Genomic DNA, 14,879 nt, shown 5'->3' on the forward strand with positions numbered 1-14,879 from the left:
TCTTTGACCCCCACATCTATCCCCTTTGCTTCTGATTTTCCTCTTTGTGTTGGGAGAGCTCCTCCTATCTGTCTATCTGCCCTTTCACAAAATCCATTCTCTATGTTGTGGCTTCCGGTCTTCACCACTTCTGCAAATTTTAATTCTAATATTACATTTCCCCCCCCCCCCAAAATGGTTTCTTACACCATCTGCCTCATAAACAATTCCCTTTTTATTTCAATGTGGTTACCTCTTCACCACCTCACTCATTTTTTGTTTCACATAAGGAAGGACACCTTGGAATTTGCGGACAAAAATTTTTGGTGACTTTATTTTGTTCTCTAAAGAAAATTTAAACTCTGTATCCACAACGCAATACTCTCCTTCTTTTGGGTTGCTCTCTCTACAGGCTCTCTGCCATTTTAAAAATGTGTTGATTTGTTTCGTTATTTAAAATTAGGGGAGATCTCTCTAGGCCTGATCAGTAGACACAGGACCATCTTCTTGGGTCCTTTTACTCCCCATCTGGGGACTTTAGATGTTCTTTCCAGAACAGGAGCTGAGGAAGGGTGCATCAAGCATCTACACACGAGCATCTGTCATGAATGCCCCTACATGTGTGTCGAAGGATGAACTGCTGTGAGAGAAGCAATGGACCCAGGATGACCTGGGTGCTTTGGAAAGATGCTCCCACCCCCGTGGAGGGGGTGGGGCTAGATGCCAGCTGCCGTCTACCCAGAGTGGATGAATGAAACTATCACTAACTCATTCATGCCATGCTTCATCATCATACTGTAAGAATCTGTTTAAGCCTTGATTTCTGCGAACTCCTCTGGGCTTGGCTAATACTTCTAGAATACAGTACCACCGATATGTTGACTTTCTTTGTATATTTAAGTGTAAAGAGCATTAAAATGAAAAACAAAAACCAACCCTGGTACAAGTGAAGATGTTTTAATTTTCCTGTGATTTTTAAAAATGTTTTCCTGGGTCCCATTTAATTTTCCATTATATGTTCCTGGGATGCATTTCACTTTCATTAAAATACTCCTGGGGTAAGTGACACAAATGGTAGCTAAATAATGTAAGACATGTACTGTATGTTGTTAATTTGGCTAAAGGACATTTTAATTTTTTTTTTTTTTATGTTTTATTTATTTCTAGGAGAGAGACAGCGTGAGCAGGGGAGGGTCAGAGAGAAAGGGAGTCACAGACCGAAAGAGGCTCCAGGCTCTGAGCTGGCAGTCAGCACAGAGCCCGACGCGGGGCTCGAACCCACGAACCGCGAGATCATGACCTAAGCGAAAGTCGGACGCTTAACCGACTAAGCCACCCAGGCGCCCCAAAAGGACATTTTATACTAGGAGTCAGAGAGCAGCCATCTTCTGGATACTCCTTCTTGGAAGAGGCTCTAGGCCCAAAAGATCACTGAATTCTAGGCTTACCAATTTACCCCAAGCACGGAGAGTAAGAATTCTGGTCCCAGGCAGGCTTTTGCTTGACAGTTTCAACATATGCACATCCCATTGCCTCCGGGGGGAAACTGACCTTTATTGTGACTCTAGAGTTTTCTAGGCATTACCTCTGGTGTTTCACATTTACTGCACATTTAGGTGCCCAACATCCTAACTGGATATCCTTCCCATTTTCTACACAAGTCAACGAATAAAGATAAAGTAACTCACCCTGTCAGTAAACTAGCAGTGACAGAGTTTGTCTAAGTCTACATTCTGTGTTTTGTCACACCATCCCATATCCTAGAAGACAACACACCTTCTAATCAGTGTTCCAGAGCGATCCCGAGATGTGGAGTGACGCCACGGATTTGCTGCTTCCTACGGACCACTCTAAGCAAGTGATGCTTGGTGAAGAATGTGAGTGTATTTTCATAAAAGGATGGATGCCATTCTTTATAATGAGATTTGTAGATTATAAATAAAATCTTTATTCACACCCATGCACTATTTAGGAGGCACCTAAGCAAACCTCTCATAAAATCCCTCTTAATGAAGAGCTACTTATCGGACAAAAAGGTAACAGGAAATGCTTGGTTGGGCAGAACTTCCCTAACACTAGTTTTGCCGATCGCCTTCAAGATACATTGTTTAGAAAGATATGTATGTAATGGGAAATCACATCTCTTGGCTTTACCCTCTGCACTACAGAGTCCAAATGGAGAAAACTAAGAAATTCGGCACTTGGACATTCATGTGTTCACGTGTTAGAGACGAGTAGGATCCCAAAGCCGGAAGGACCCTGGGGCTCATCATTTTACAGGTGAGAACAGGATGGAACGCGGGCACCACTGGGAGACGACTGGAGGTCCAAGTTTCACTTGCGATTCCTCCAGTAATCAGCATGGGAGGTGGAGTGAGCCCCTGAGTCCCTCTAGGAAGTCACAAAGGGAGATAAATATCTTAGAGCGAATCCTGGTCATAGACCACCCTTGCTTATTCCTGCCCATCCCTTAAACTGGATCCAACCTGAGCCCTCGGCTTGTCTGAAGATCCAAACACTTGTGTCTAAAGACAGGATTTCCCTCCGGAGGCATCTTAAAGAAAAGTCTAAGAGGCAGCTAGCGTCATTCTAGCCTCAGAGACTCCTGTGCGGAGACCCAGGCTGGAGGCTGGCACTCTTCATGCAAACTCTGTTTAAAACAGCCCAGGTCTCCCATTTCCCTTCCGCAGGACTGCAGACGTGAGCTCTACCACAGAACACCCCAGGGTGTTCCTTCCCAACGGGGCACCCGGTGTTATTACAAACTCCATTTGATAGATCTATGCGCGTCCCTTCCTAATAAAGGAACTTAGTGGTTTTCTTCCCCTTGACCTGCATCTCAATCATCTTTTTTCAACCCACTCTCTCAGTAGTGCCTGCAGTCCCATCATCAACCGCCAGCAACTGGGTCCCAGCGCGACTCAGCCGCCGGCGGCAGGGTCACCATGGCAACGTCCACAAGATTTAGCTCCACACTTGAAAACTTAAGATCTTCTGCAGAGATGCCAAAGTTAATGAATTTTTGGTTGGTTCGGCCTTTCGGGTCATGGCAGAGTATCTAATAATGATGCATGTTCGGACACTGAAGTTTTTGCTTTTCCTTTTATGTTGCCCGGCCCCGCCCTCCGCCACTCACCCCTCGGACACTGAAGTTTTAATTAGAGATTAATTTGCAAAGTCTATATGAGAATTACCTAGGAGAGGTGGATTTATCTTTCGAAGCAAAGGTGATTAGGGTGCACCTTGCGCTCTCAGAGATGGGGACATGAGCAAGTGCCAGTTTCCAAGGTGGCTGCAAAGGACAGCTTGCATGTCGTTTAAGAGGCTGTTTAAGGAAAATACCTTTAGAGAACAAGAAACAGTTGACCTTGCCTGGCCACCTGATCTATCTTTGAAGGATACATAAAACATTCACTTTACATCCAAAGTAGGGGGTTAGGGGGGCCTGGGTGGCTCAGTTGATTGAGCATCTGACTCTAGATTTCAGCTCAGGCCAGGATCTCAGGGTCGTGGGATTGAGCCCTTTGTCGGGCTCCTCGCCGAACATGGAGCCTGCTTAAAATTCTCTCTCTTTCCCTCTGCCCCTCCCTGCTCCTTCTAAAATAAAAATTAGACTAAATTTTTTAAAAAGTGGGGGATTAGACGCATGTTCCTTCCAAGAAGCTCAAGGCTAAGGCTGCACAAGCATTTCTGCTTTCATCTTGACCCCTCAGCTACACACCAGGAACTTGCGCTGAGTCTGAGCATTAGCAGTAGGATGTGCTGCAGTCACCACGGGGAGATTTCAGCCTAGCTGTGCCCCTGATGGCTTTAGGTAGGTGTGGTGTCAAATCTGTCTACAATTGTACTTTTTTTTTTAACTTTTGAAACGTTTTTTCCATTATTTTAAGTTTATTTTATTTAAAAGAGAGAGAGAGAGAGCACGCAAGGGAGGGGCAGAGACAGAGAATCCAAAGCAGCCTCCACACTGTCAAGCATAGAGCCTGATGCAGGGCTTGAACCCATGAACCATGAAAAATCAAGAGTCAGATGCTTAACCGACTGAGCCACCCAGGCATCCCTATGAATGTACCTTTATAAAGAAATGCTCTTTTTAAAAATATAGCACCTGGTGGAGTTAGGAGACGGCTATACATGGATTAACATGCCAGGATTTGAATTTCATGTTACTGCTTTCTGGATGTGTCAGTTTGGTTAAACCACTTAAACTCTGTGTCTCAGTTTCCTTAATCTGTAAAAAGGGATAATGATATTGAGGTAAAGCCTATTTCCTGGAGCTACTTTGAGATAATGCAGGTCAAATATTAGCACCCAGTGATATCTGCTATTACAACATGGCCCCTGTTTACACTAACCTTACTGCCTTGATGTTCTGGTCAGACTGCCTGTCACTTCAGGCCACACAAAGTCATTCTCAAAGAAAGCATCTGAGCCACTTGAGACTTGTGGGAACAGAAGGCAGTCTGTCAGAGATAATTTCTCTATGCTCCCTGAAGCAGTTTTTACGGATCATACACATGGTTCCTAATCACGCCCGCTCATGAGGAGTGGTCCGTGTAAAGGGCCTTTCTACCCTGGGGGAGTTGAGAGGACAGGCCACCAAGAAAGGGCGAGAAGTGGATACAGAACAGTAACACACGCTGGTCTGGAAGTTCAGGTCCACGTTATCTGTGGACTTCATAAATCTCAGCATGCTCACTTGTGGAGCGAGAAGGCTGGGCCAATGGAATCCATCTCCAAGACTCTGATCCATGGGGAGTGACTGGAATTGATGTGTGTGTGTGTTGCGGGGGGGGGGGGGGGGGGGGGGGGGGGGGGGGTAGTTATTACTGCCTAAGCAGAATTGTCTTTTTTTTTTTTTTAATGTTTACTTATTTTTGAGCAGGGGGGGGGGGGGGGGGGTTAGTTATTACTGCCTAAGCAGAATTGTCTTTTTTTTTTTTTTAATGTTTACTTATTTTTGAGCATGAGCGAGTGGGGAAGGGTCAGAGAGAGAGAGGGAGACAGAGAATCCCAAGCAGGCTCTGCACGGACAGCAGAGAGCCGGATATGGGGCTCGAACCCACAAACCGTGAGATCATGACCTGAGCCAAAACTGAGTTGGACGCTTAACCAACTGAGCCACCCAGGAGCCCCCAGAGTTGTCTTTTTAACATTTGAATGGTCTGGTCTTACACAGGCTAGCCAACGGTGTTAATGGCCAGGGCTGGTTCCCACATGGGCTTGTAAATTGGCCAGTATACACTGAGAGCATAAGGGAGTTTTTTTTTTTTTTTTATCCCATTTCATTACAACCAGACATGTTAAAAACATCAAGCCAGAGCGCCAGAGTTCCTACATGACAAAAAGTGTACACGGATACAGACACAAAACGTTACTCACTGTATGATTCTACTTATACGAAGTATCTGGAGTAGGTAAATCCAGGGAGCCAGAAAGCAGATTGGCAGTTACCAGGGGCTGGGGGCAGGGCTTGAGGAACTGCTTAATCAGTAGGAGGTTTTGGAATGAGACAGAGGTTAACAGTGATGCAATCTTATGAACGTACGAAAGCCACTGAATTGTCCACTTTAAACTGATTCATGTTATTCAAATTTCACCTTAATTTTTTAAAAAAGCACATGTCAAAAGAAACACTTAGAAAATCACTAGGCATCCATCATCTAAAATAGCTCAACAGTGGCAGACCAATCCAAATCCTGATACTCACCTCTGAGTAGAACGACATTCAGGACCAACAATAATTTTACACAACCCTCACCAACACTTGTTCAAGAAGGGGATTTGGAATATTACACCCCAGAAAGCGGGAAAGACCGATGGCCTGGGGCTGCTTAACAGCTGACAGGTGGCTAATGAACACTTCATGTCAGCCTCATGCCGGAACAGCCATGCCTCCAGTTTCCAGAGATGGAAACCGACAAGCTCAGGTCAGCCTGCTCTGTGAGGTGTGAGGTGTGGGAGCTGTCTGCCATCTTGTTACCTTGCCTTTAGTGACTTGGTACAATGGTAGAGAGAAAGATCTAGGCCCAGCCACTTGTATCAACTTTGTGTAAATCTCTGGAGCTCACCTGCCTTTTTCTCCTTCTTCAAGCACCTAAAGGAGGGTGTAGCTGAGGGGACAGTGTGAGTTCTCTGATTAACCCGATCTCCCTGGCAATGAAGGTGGTCCCTACCAATGGACCTGGTCTGAAAGTCTTCTTAGTTAGACAGGACAAAGAATTTTGATGGGACACAACTTTAGGAACCAGGAGGAAATGTGTGCCGAGGGAGACCTGCATGAGATTGACATCAGGCCAACACTGAAAAGGGGTTTCTATCTTCTACATCCGTTGCCTTCTTCTTCCCAAAGTATAGATTTCACCTACTTCTGCTGGTCTTGGGGGAAACCACTTTTCATGATGATGATGGCAATAATCATACCGTCAAAAAATCACTGACTGAAGAACTTCTATGTGCCAGTTGCTGAGCTAGTGACTTACATTATTTCTAAGCCCTCACAGGAAAATCTGAAGGGATTTATTATTAACCCATTTTGCATTTGAGGTGATGGGGGCTCAGAGGTCACAGAGCTACTACGCTGCAGAATAAGAAAGATAGAAGTACATTTGATCACAATAAGCAGCTTGCTTTTCCTAAATGTAAAAACTGGATTCTCTGGGGGCACCTGGATGGCTCTGTCAGTTGTGTCCAACTCTTGATTTCAGCTCAGGTCATGATTCCATGGTTGTGAGATTGAGCCCCACGTTGGGCTCTGCGATGGGCGTGGAGCTGTTTAAGATGCTTTCTCCCCCCCACACCCTCTGCTGCCCCTCCCACGCGCAGGCATGTGTGCTCTCTCCCTCCTTCTCTCTCAAAAAAACCTAAAACTAAATTATCTGAATGGAACCAAAGAGGAAGAAAAGGACCATCTAATATTTGTGTTTTAAGATCTCTGGCTACAGTCTCTTTCAGGACCCCTAGATCCGAGGGTCAACCAATCAAGTCAATGACTCAGGACCGACTGGCAGTGTAATATAAACACACCCCTCTGTACTGGGTGCCTTGGAACAGCAACAACAGTAACAACAGAGCCATCTGCCTGGCCGGAGGGGCGCTGAAAATGTAACTACCTGTTAGTGGGGACGCAGTCAGACTCAGAGAAAATAACCACTTCTGAGATGTTTTTTCTGAGAAAGGTAAAAAGGGACACACACACATAGAGAGAGAAGGAGAGAGTGGAAGGCAGGGTGGAAGCCCCCGGCTCTCAGGTTTACTCTGCACAAGGAGAAGCCTCAAATGCGGTCTCCCACCCATGTGACCACCACAGCAGAAACCTCGAGCGCAGTGTAGTCTTGGCCTCCTCCACCATCAGTCTGCATGAACTCGGATGGCAGGACCCGTGTCTATTCACTGCATTGCTATGTGCACCAGATCTAGAATCGAGCCTGACATCCAGAGAGGACTCCAATATATTTGTCAACTGAATGAAGGAAGACACAGCCACATGCCTTCTATTCAAGCAGACAGAAATCTTCCTAGCAAGATGAAGTTATATATATATTTTTTCCTTTGGTGGCTTAAATTGGTCTTGACAAGTCAACTTGAGGTCCAATGACATCTTCAGAAAACAAAATGCCGCAAGAACAAAAGGAGCCCCAAGGATAATGGGTCGGTGCTTCACCTTCCAGGTTTCTCCACCAAGTCTAAAAACATCTTTATTTTGATCTTCTCCTCATTTCCGTTTTAGGAATGATGGTAACCCTAAATTTAATTGCAGTGTATTTCTTTAAAAATAATAAGCCAAAAAAAAGGTATTGGTCCAGTTCACATCATTAGAACAAAATACAGGAGTTGACAGAAATTTTTGAAACAGTAGGAAGTGACTTTCTAACAAGAAAATGGAATACACGAGGGTCAAAATCTTTATCTGATTCTTAACCTAATTCTCTGATTTGTATCTGAAGCAAATACTGATCATTTATTTTCCTAAAGAGGATTTCCATTACTCATATAACATGGGAACATTTGGACAAGAAACAAGTGTTGGCTTTTAAAATGCAACCTGCAGGGGGCGCTGGGGGGCTTGGTCGGTTAAGCGTCGGACTTTGGATCAGGTCATGATCTCGTGGTTCGTGGGTTTGAGCCCCATGTCGGGCTCTGTGCTGACAGCTCACAGCATGGAGCCTGCTTTGGATTCCGTGTCCCTTTCTTTATACCCTTCCCCCACTCACACTCTGTCGCGCTCTCTCTACAATAAATAAACATTAAAAACTTAATTAAAATAAAATGCATCCTGCAGATATACAGGAGTAATGTAGCATTGTAGGGAAAAACTAAAAACATTAGCTATGAGGGGAATAAAACAACAAACAAAACTATAATAATTACTTCTCTTGAAAGCCCCAGGTTTCTTTGTGAAGCACTGTTAAAATTTCCTAGTTTTGAAATTACAGTTGCCTCTTCTTCTTTTTTTTTTTTAACAAAACCACCACAACCTTCACCTCATATGAGATGCATTGTCAAGACTCAATATAATAACTGTGTGGTGACATTTTGGCAGCAAAAAAGAGGACCTCAAAAGGTCATGTCAACCCACTCCTGACTGATGACAGCCGTCACCAACCTATTAATTAATGCTCAGGACATACGGTGAATTCTTTGTGTCTTTACAATAAATATCACACATGTAGCAAAGGAGAACTTTCTTTGGAAAAAAATAACCCGGTCATTATCTTAGATTATTAGGACCAGAAGAAAGAAGCTGTAAATCCACATTAGAGGGCAAACCTACATTCTATAGGCTGGTGTTTCCTTAAGTACAAGGGAGAACATGGAGAAGAATGGACTTGATCCAGCCATGTCAATTTACAACACGGAGGCAGGAGCCACCTGTGATGAGTATTAGGCAAATGAACTGCTGTAAGTTGCCGTCTTGAATCATCATTTTTCAGACGGTAGGAAGATAGGGAAATGAGCTACTGGAATTTTTCTCCTCATAGAGGGTGGCTTCACAAGTGGGCTATACCCGCGGTTCCCACATAACCTCTGTGTCTCAGCAGGTGCCCAAATTCTTCATACGACTCTCCAACTTGCCTTATATTTCACAAGGAATCCAAATTGTTTTTTGTTCTCTAAAGTTCAATTAGAAGCTTTAGGAGACAAGTGCTCTCAGAAAGAGGAATTCTGTCCAATTATCTCCTTACCCAACATGCGGGAAGCTAGTTTTAGTGATGGCTGATGCTTCTACCACATGGTGTGTCAAATATTTTTTAAATCAACCTTAGTTAAAAAAGATTATAAATCTTTAAAGGAGGTCTGATATAGGAACTACTTCATAATTCATAGCTATTAATATTGTTCATTGGAAAAACCAATGAATTTTGATTCTGGTTTGGGTTTTTTTGTTGTTTTTTGTTTTTCTTTTTTGTCTTTTGCTTTTTTTGAGAGAGAGAGAGAGCAAAAGCAGGGAAGGGGCAAAGAGAGAGAGAGAAAGAGAGGGAGAGAAGCCCAAGCAGGCTTCGTGCTGTCAACGCAGAGCCCAACACGGGGCTTGATCCCACAAACTATGAGATCATGACTTGAGCTGAAATTAAGAGTTGGACGCCTAACCAACTAAGCCACCCAGGCACCCCTGAATTTGAACTCCGAAAACAAGAACAAAACCAGAAACTACTTCTGAAAGTCTGTTAAAATAAGGATAGGTGTAACAGGTACATGGCCAGGATGATCGACGTTCCAGCTGATATGTTAACACATAAGCTTGTCTATTTCCCACCTTCCATCTATGCCAGGACATCAGCCTTGCTCAAAACCATGGATATTTTGGCATCAAGCCTTACACCGGGGCATGGAATCCATGTGGTTTCAAAGCACTGGTGAAGATGAAGTCTGTGCTGCTATTCAAAACAGAAATTTGAGGAGAACTTTTTGGAACTGAAGCAATTTCTAAATCACCATCGGAACCTCATCAATATCAAACTCCCTGGTAGCATCTGTAGTCTTTTGAAAATCAATTCTCTTTCTGATTAGAACAGTGGTAAAACAAAAACCAATGGTGCGTTTGTTTATTTGGTCCTTTATTTAAATAATCTTAAAGGGAAGCTGGCAGGACAGAGTGAAATCTGACACCCAATGAGTCATTGGGTTGGGGGAGGCATCTGCATTGAGTTATGGAGATCACTGGTGAAACTGGGAGAAAACCCGGACACTGGAGCCCGGAGCCGGAGCCTCAGTGCTCTCCAATCTAAAGTCCACATAACAGCACTTCCAACAGCGACTCAACCTAGCAGAGGGCGGTTTGGTTCTTGTTTTCCCTATAGGACTCTGTCCAACTCTGTATCTTTAAATGGAAAATCCTTTTGCTTGAGTCGTTCTTACTCTGTACTTCCCATCACTATCTTACACTATGTTTATTTTTCTACTCTATTAATAAACCATAGATTTGACCAATGACCTCCCCTCTGCCCAGTAAAATAGCAACAACAAATGATAGGAAGAAATATAACTTTAATTCCTCTAGGTATCTAATCTAGGCAATGTTATTCTGGGGAAGAGGGAGACTGGTTTTTGTCTTTGTACAGACTCTGTAAAGACTGTAGTAAATGGTAACCTGATTGAGATTCTGGGGAGACATTTTAACTACATTTCGTACATAAGCTATTTTTCACTCTCCAGGAGTATTCTGAATTAAATTTTCCTCGGTGTTATTCTACACTTTCATGAGTGCTACACGCTCCAATTCAACATGGTGCTTAGAGAGCTCATCCCTGTGTGTCACGCAGTGTTGTACGGTTGTGTGGAGCAGGGTGGGAGCAGGTTTCTAAGCAGACAAAGGGTCCCCACCCTTGCACCAAGGCCACCCTCAAGGCCCCTCTTATTTTAAGAGCCAACACCAAATGTGATTTTGAGGAAATGGTTGTACACATAGGAATCTTTATAGATTCAAGGATTTTTTTTTAATATTTTTATTTATTTCTAGGAGAGAGAGAGAGAGAAAGAGAGACAGAGTGAGCAGGGGAGGGTCAGAGAGAGAGGGAGTCACAGACTGAAACAGGCTCCAGGCTCTGAGCTGGCAGTCAGCACAGAGCCCGACGCGGGGCTCGAACCCACGAACCGCGAGATCATGACCTAAGCGAAAGTCAGATGCTTAACCGACTAAGCCACCCAGGTGCCCCTAGATTCAAGGATTTTTTTTTTTAATTTTTTTTAATGTTTTATTTATTTCTAGGAGAGAGAGAGAGAGAAAGAGAGACAGCGTGAGCAGGGGAGGGTCAGAGAGAGAGGGAGTCACAGACTGAAACAGGCTCCAGGCTCTGAGCTGGCAGTCAGCACAGAGCCCGACACGGGGCTCGAACCCACGAACCGCGAGATCATGACCTGAGCGAAAGTCGGACGCTTAACCGACTAAGCCACCCAGGCGCCCCAGATTCAAGGATTTTTAATATGCAGTTTCCATCTGCCACTGGGACTTAACACCAACCTACAAAACTAACATTGTGAGAAATCGATAGACATAACTGTCAAAGATATTATACTTCTGTTTGTCACCCGCAGGTTGTTGCCTCCCTGAAGACCATCTCTAGCCATCACAGACAGAGCACAGCAGTAAGAAGGCTGGATATCTGTGAGTTCTACAATCTATCTACTATGAATGGGAGAGTCTCAGAAAAGAAGTTAAGACATCCTTTGTTTTGAGAACCAAGCCTGAGGTTATATGACATTTCTCTCTAGATCAAAAGAGCAGGTGTCTGGATATCATCCTTTTAAAAACATAAACGAGAATGAAGTTTCACTGTCAAGGGCACAGAGCCTATTTGCACGTGGGGAGCCATGGCAGATGAGGAGGTGATTTGGCCCAAGGGAAGCATGGATGAGATGGGAGAAATGAGATCATGAGATGAGCAGGGCTGGGGCAGGAGAGGCAGGTGGAGGGTGGGACAGGGGCGGCGCTCACCACTGCCCCCTCCACTGGCTCCTCAGCCTGGGCGTCCAGTCCAGAGTCCAGCCCAACGGCAGGTGTGGCGACAGCAGGGGGCTCCTCTGCCTTCGGCTCTGTGGGTTGAGCCTGTTCAGATTCAGCCTTTGATTGTTTGTTTTAGGGTCAGAGGAAAAAGATTCAACACGTGAGTTGATAACATCACAGGATACTGGACAATTAAGACTTTCTTGGTCATCCTATAGGCAACTGGCTTCATTAAATCTGTGCTGTAAAAAAGGTCCCACATGTGACATCAGGAGCCCTTAACTGAAAAGCCTAGAAATGGACTCTTGTTAGGCTTCTCTTTGGCATCATCAAGCACTGTCACTTCCCCTGACGTCTGACAAAGACTTACCATTTTGGCTACTACTCGTTGTACTTACTTCCACCTTCATGATGTCTGTAAGAAATCCTAAAATGGTACTTCCCGCCATCTGGCAGAGACAGAGAGGATCCTAGGAGCTCCCTTCCTTTGCCAGTTGGAAGGAGGGAGAAAGAGCTCAGGGGTACTGGGTTCTAGGACTTTCTGGCTCTGATATGTGCTGCATTTCAAATGACCCAAAGTTGAAAGGTCACTCCAATATTCCAGTCAAAATGCATTCATCTGTATGACTAGGTCACCACGAAGCCATTGTGCCCCTCACTACCCTGGCTGGGAAGAGCAGACCCAGCTACCTGGCAAGTAACCACCACAATCACAGATGCTTTGCTGCGTTGTATATTCCCGTTCAGTTTCTTGTTCTGCTTTCTCCCACTCCCCAAACGAATTACTAGCAATCAGTCTCTTCATATAAGCTAATTCTGTCGGGAACCAGAGGATGGTATTCTCTGTGATACCAATTAGACTCTTCTAATTGTGTGGCCAAGAGTGAGGATCTTCCATCCCATGGTGATCTTGACACACAGACTTCCTCCTGGTGCCAATTATATGTGGAATCAAGCCTCTGGATCTCTTCACTCCAGACTTTGTTAGTTACAAAATTAGCACTATTAAGTAACAACAGGCCCTTAAGAACACCATAGCCAATGCATGTCACCATGGCTACTGAAAATGTTTTGCCATTTCCAATTTTGACTAATGTAAGCACGTTCATTTAGCTGCATGATCTCACTAAATGGGTGGCCATCGGAAGGCACATTGAGGTCCTTTTCCATCAGGACACTTCAAGTGTAAGAAAGGTGAAAAGTGTTTTCCTAGAGGAGTACGAAGTTTCCAATAAACGCTGTGATTGGGGAAATCAGTAACTTCAGTCAGACTCTTTCTCACCAGAAGCAACGGAGAACCAGATCCCCTGTAATGTTCAGGGAGGCTGCTTCATATGACAAGTTTGATACGGAAGGGATGGGGAAGCTAGGCTGAGATTCCAGGAAATGAATGACGAACAGCTTTGTGCTGGATAAATACACAAAATATTTCTCTTGCGGCCCCTCCCCCAAATCCTCCATTGTGACTCATACCATAGTCACACACATAATAAAAAAGAAAGGACACTTTGGTAGATAAGTGTGCAGTGATTTGATATTTTTATGGGCTTTTATAACTTTTAAGGGGCAACCTGACACAATTTTTAAGAAAGAATGAGATAAAATTCACTCTAATATGCTTTCGAGAGTTTTTTTATGGGAAAGATTTCACGTTTATTGTTCCAAAAGAATTATCTCTGTAACGGAGCAAGGTTTCATAGCAGCCCTGAGCTTCTGTAAGCTCTCAGGATATGATCTTATGACTTTGGAAATCAAGGTAATTTGCTATGAGAGGACAATATCAAACTACCTACACAATAGGGACAGGAAGGGTAATTTGACAAAGTCCCACGAAATCCATATGCAGATGGCAGCCCCCCCGCCCCCCGCCCGTGGGCTGAGTCTACAAGGAGAAAGTCTGAAGCCAGATAAGGAACCAAGAGAAGTTTCCAAATATGAGTCAAGTAAATATATCATTGTACATAAAAAATATATATAATTATAATACAAATATATTTTTATATAATATAATATAATATATATATATATATATAAATAATGTAAAATGAAAAAACATCTGCATCAGAGTCTGGGTTTCTTGGAAGTCCAAAGAAACTCTAAAGCAAGGTAAGAATAAGTAAGTGATCAGGTGTATGAGCTGACTTGCGTTTGCTTACTGACATCAGATAATCCAAAAGGAACACAGTATGAAGGGGATGTAAGGTTGGTTATATCCCCACAAGTCACAACACCTCCCCTATATTATAATATCACACCAGATATTACAATATAGCTCTGCAACTTAACAACTTAAATTCTAGTTGGAGAAATATAACTCAGTGATGAGTAAGGATGAAACACGATAGCATGACTGCGCACATAAAATCAGCTACTCTAATTCAGAAACAGAAATCCTCTTCTATTCCTTCTAGGATCATGTAAAATTGTAAATATTTTATCAAGATGCAAGAAAAGCACAGGCAGATTGTAAACCACATCTCGTGGAAAAGTCTAAAATAGTCCTAGTCAGAGTTAGGCCCCGATTCTACCACTTATTTTCTACAAGATGCCTCCCTTAACAGACTTGCAAATGGGTTGATACCATGTTGTATTTAGGATCATTTGGTGATCATTTCCTATCTACTGCTGGGGTGGCAATCATTACACGTTCTAAGGAGAAGGATACTCTAAATTTATTGGTGGCAGCAGGATGTCCCAATGGTTTAACTCCGAGACACAGAAATGGAATTCTTCCTTTAGAACAGAATGGTAAGTGCAGTCTCAGTGCACTCTAGTGCTCTAGTTTCTAGTATCCTCTGTCCTAAGAGGGAAGGCAGGTCGCTGCAGAGGAAGGAGCTAGGTTGGGAGTGGGGTTAAGAGTCTAGTCACATTCTTGGGGCATCTGAGTGGCTCAGTCGTTTAAGCATCTGACTCTTGGTTTTGGCTCAGGTCACAATCTCACAATTTTGTGAGTTGA

At 43.8% G+C, this 14,879-nt stretch overlaps 1 protein-coding gene across 1 annotated transcript in view; it reads right to left on the reverse strand.

Annotated features, from left to right (window-relative positions):
* The window catches only part of AMPH (amphiphysin), a 240,897-nt gene that overhangs the window by 17,199 nt on the left and 208,819 nt on the right, over positions 1–14,879 (reverse strand). Inside the window, exon 17 of the mRNA XM_039223853.1 lies at positions 11,915–12,040. Coding sequence (XP_039079784.1) covers positions 11,915–12,040 — 126 coding nt within the window. The remainder of the gene's footprint in view (positions 1–11,914; positions 12,041–14,879) is intronic.

This window comes from Hyaena hyaena, unplaced genomic scaffold (genome assembly GCF_003009895.1).
Source record: "Hyaena hyaena isolate Hyena2069 unplaced genomic scaffold, ASM300989v1 scaffold_1466, whole genome shotgun sequence".
Taxonomy (NCBI): Eukaryota; Metazoa; Chordata; class Mammalia; order Carnivora; family Hyaenidae; genus Hyaena; species Hyaena hyaena.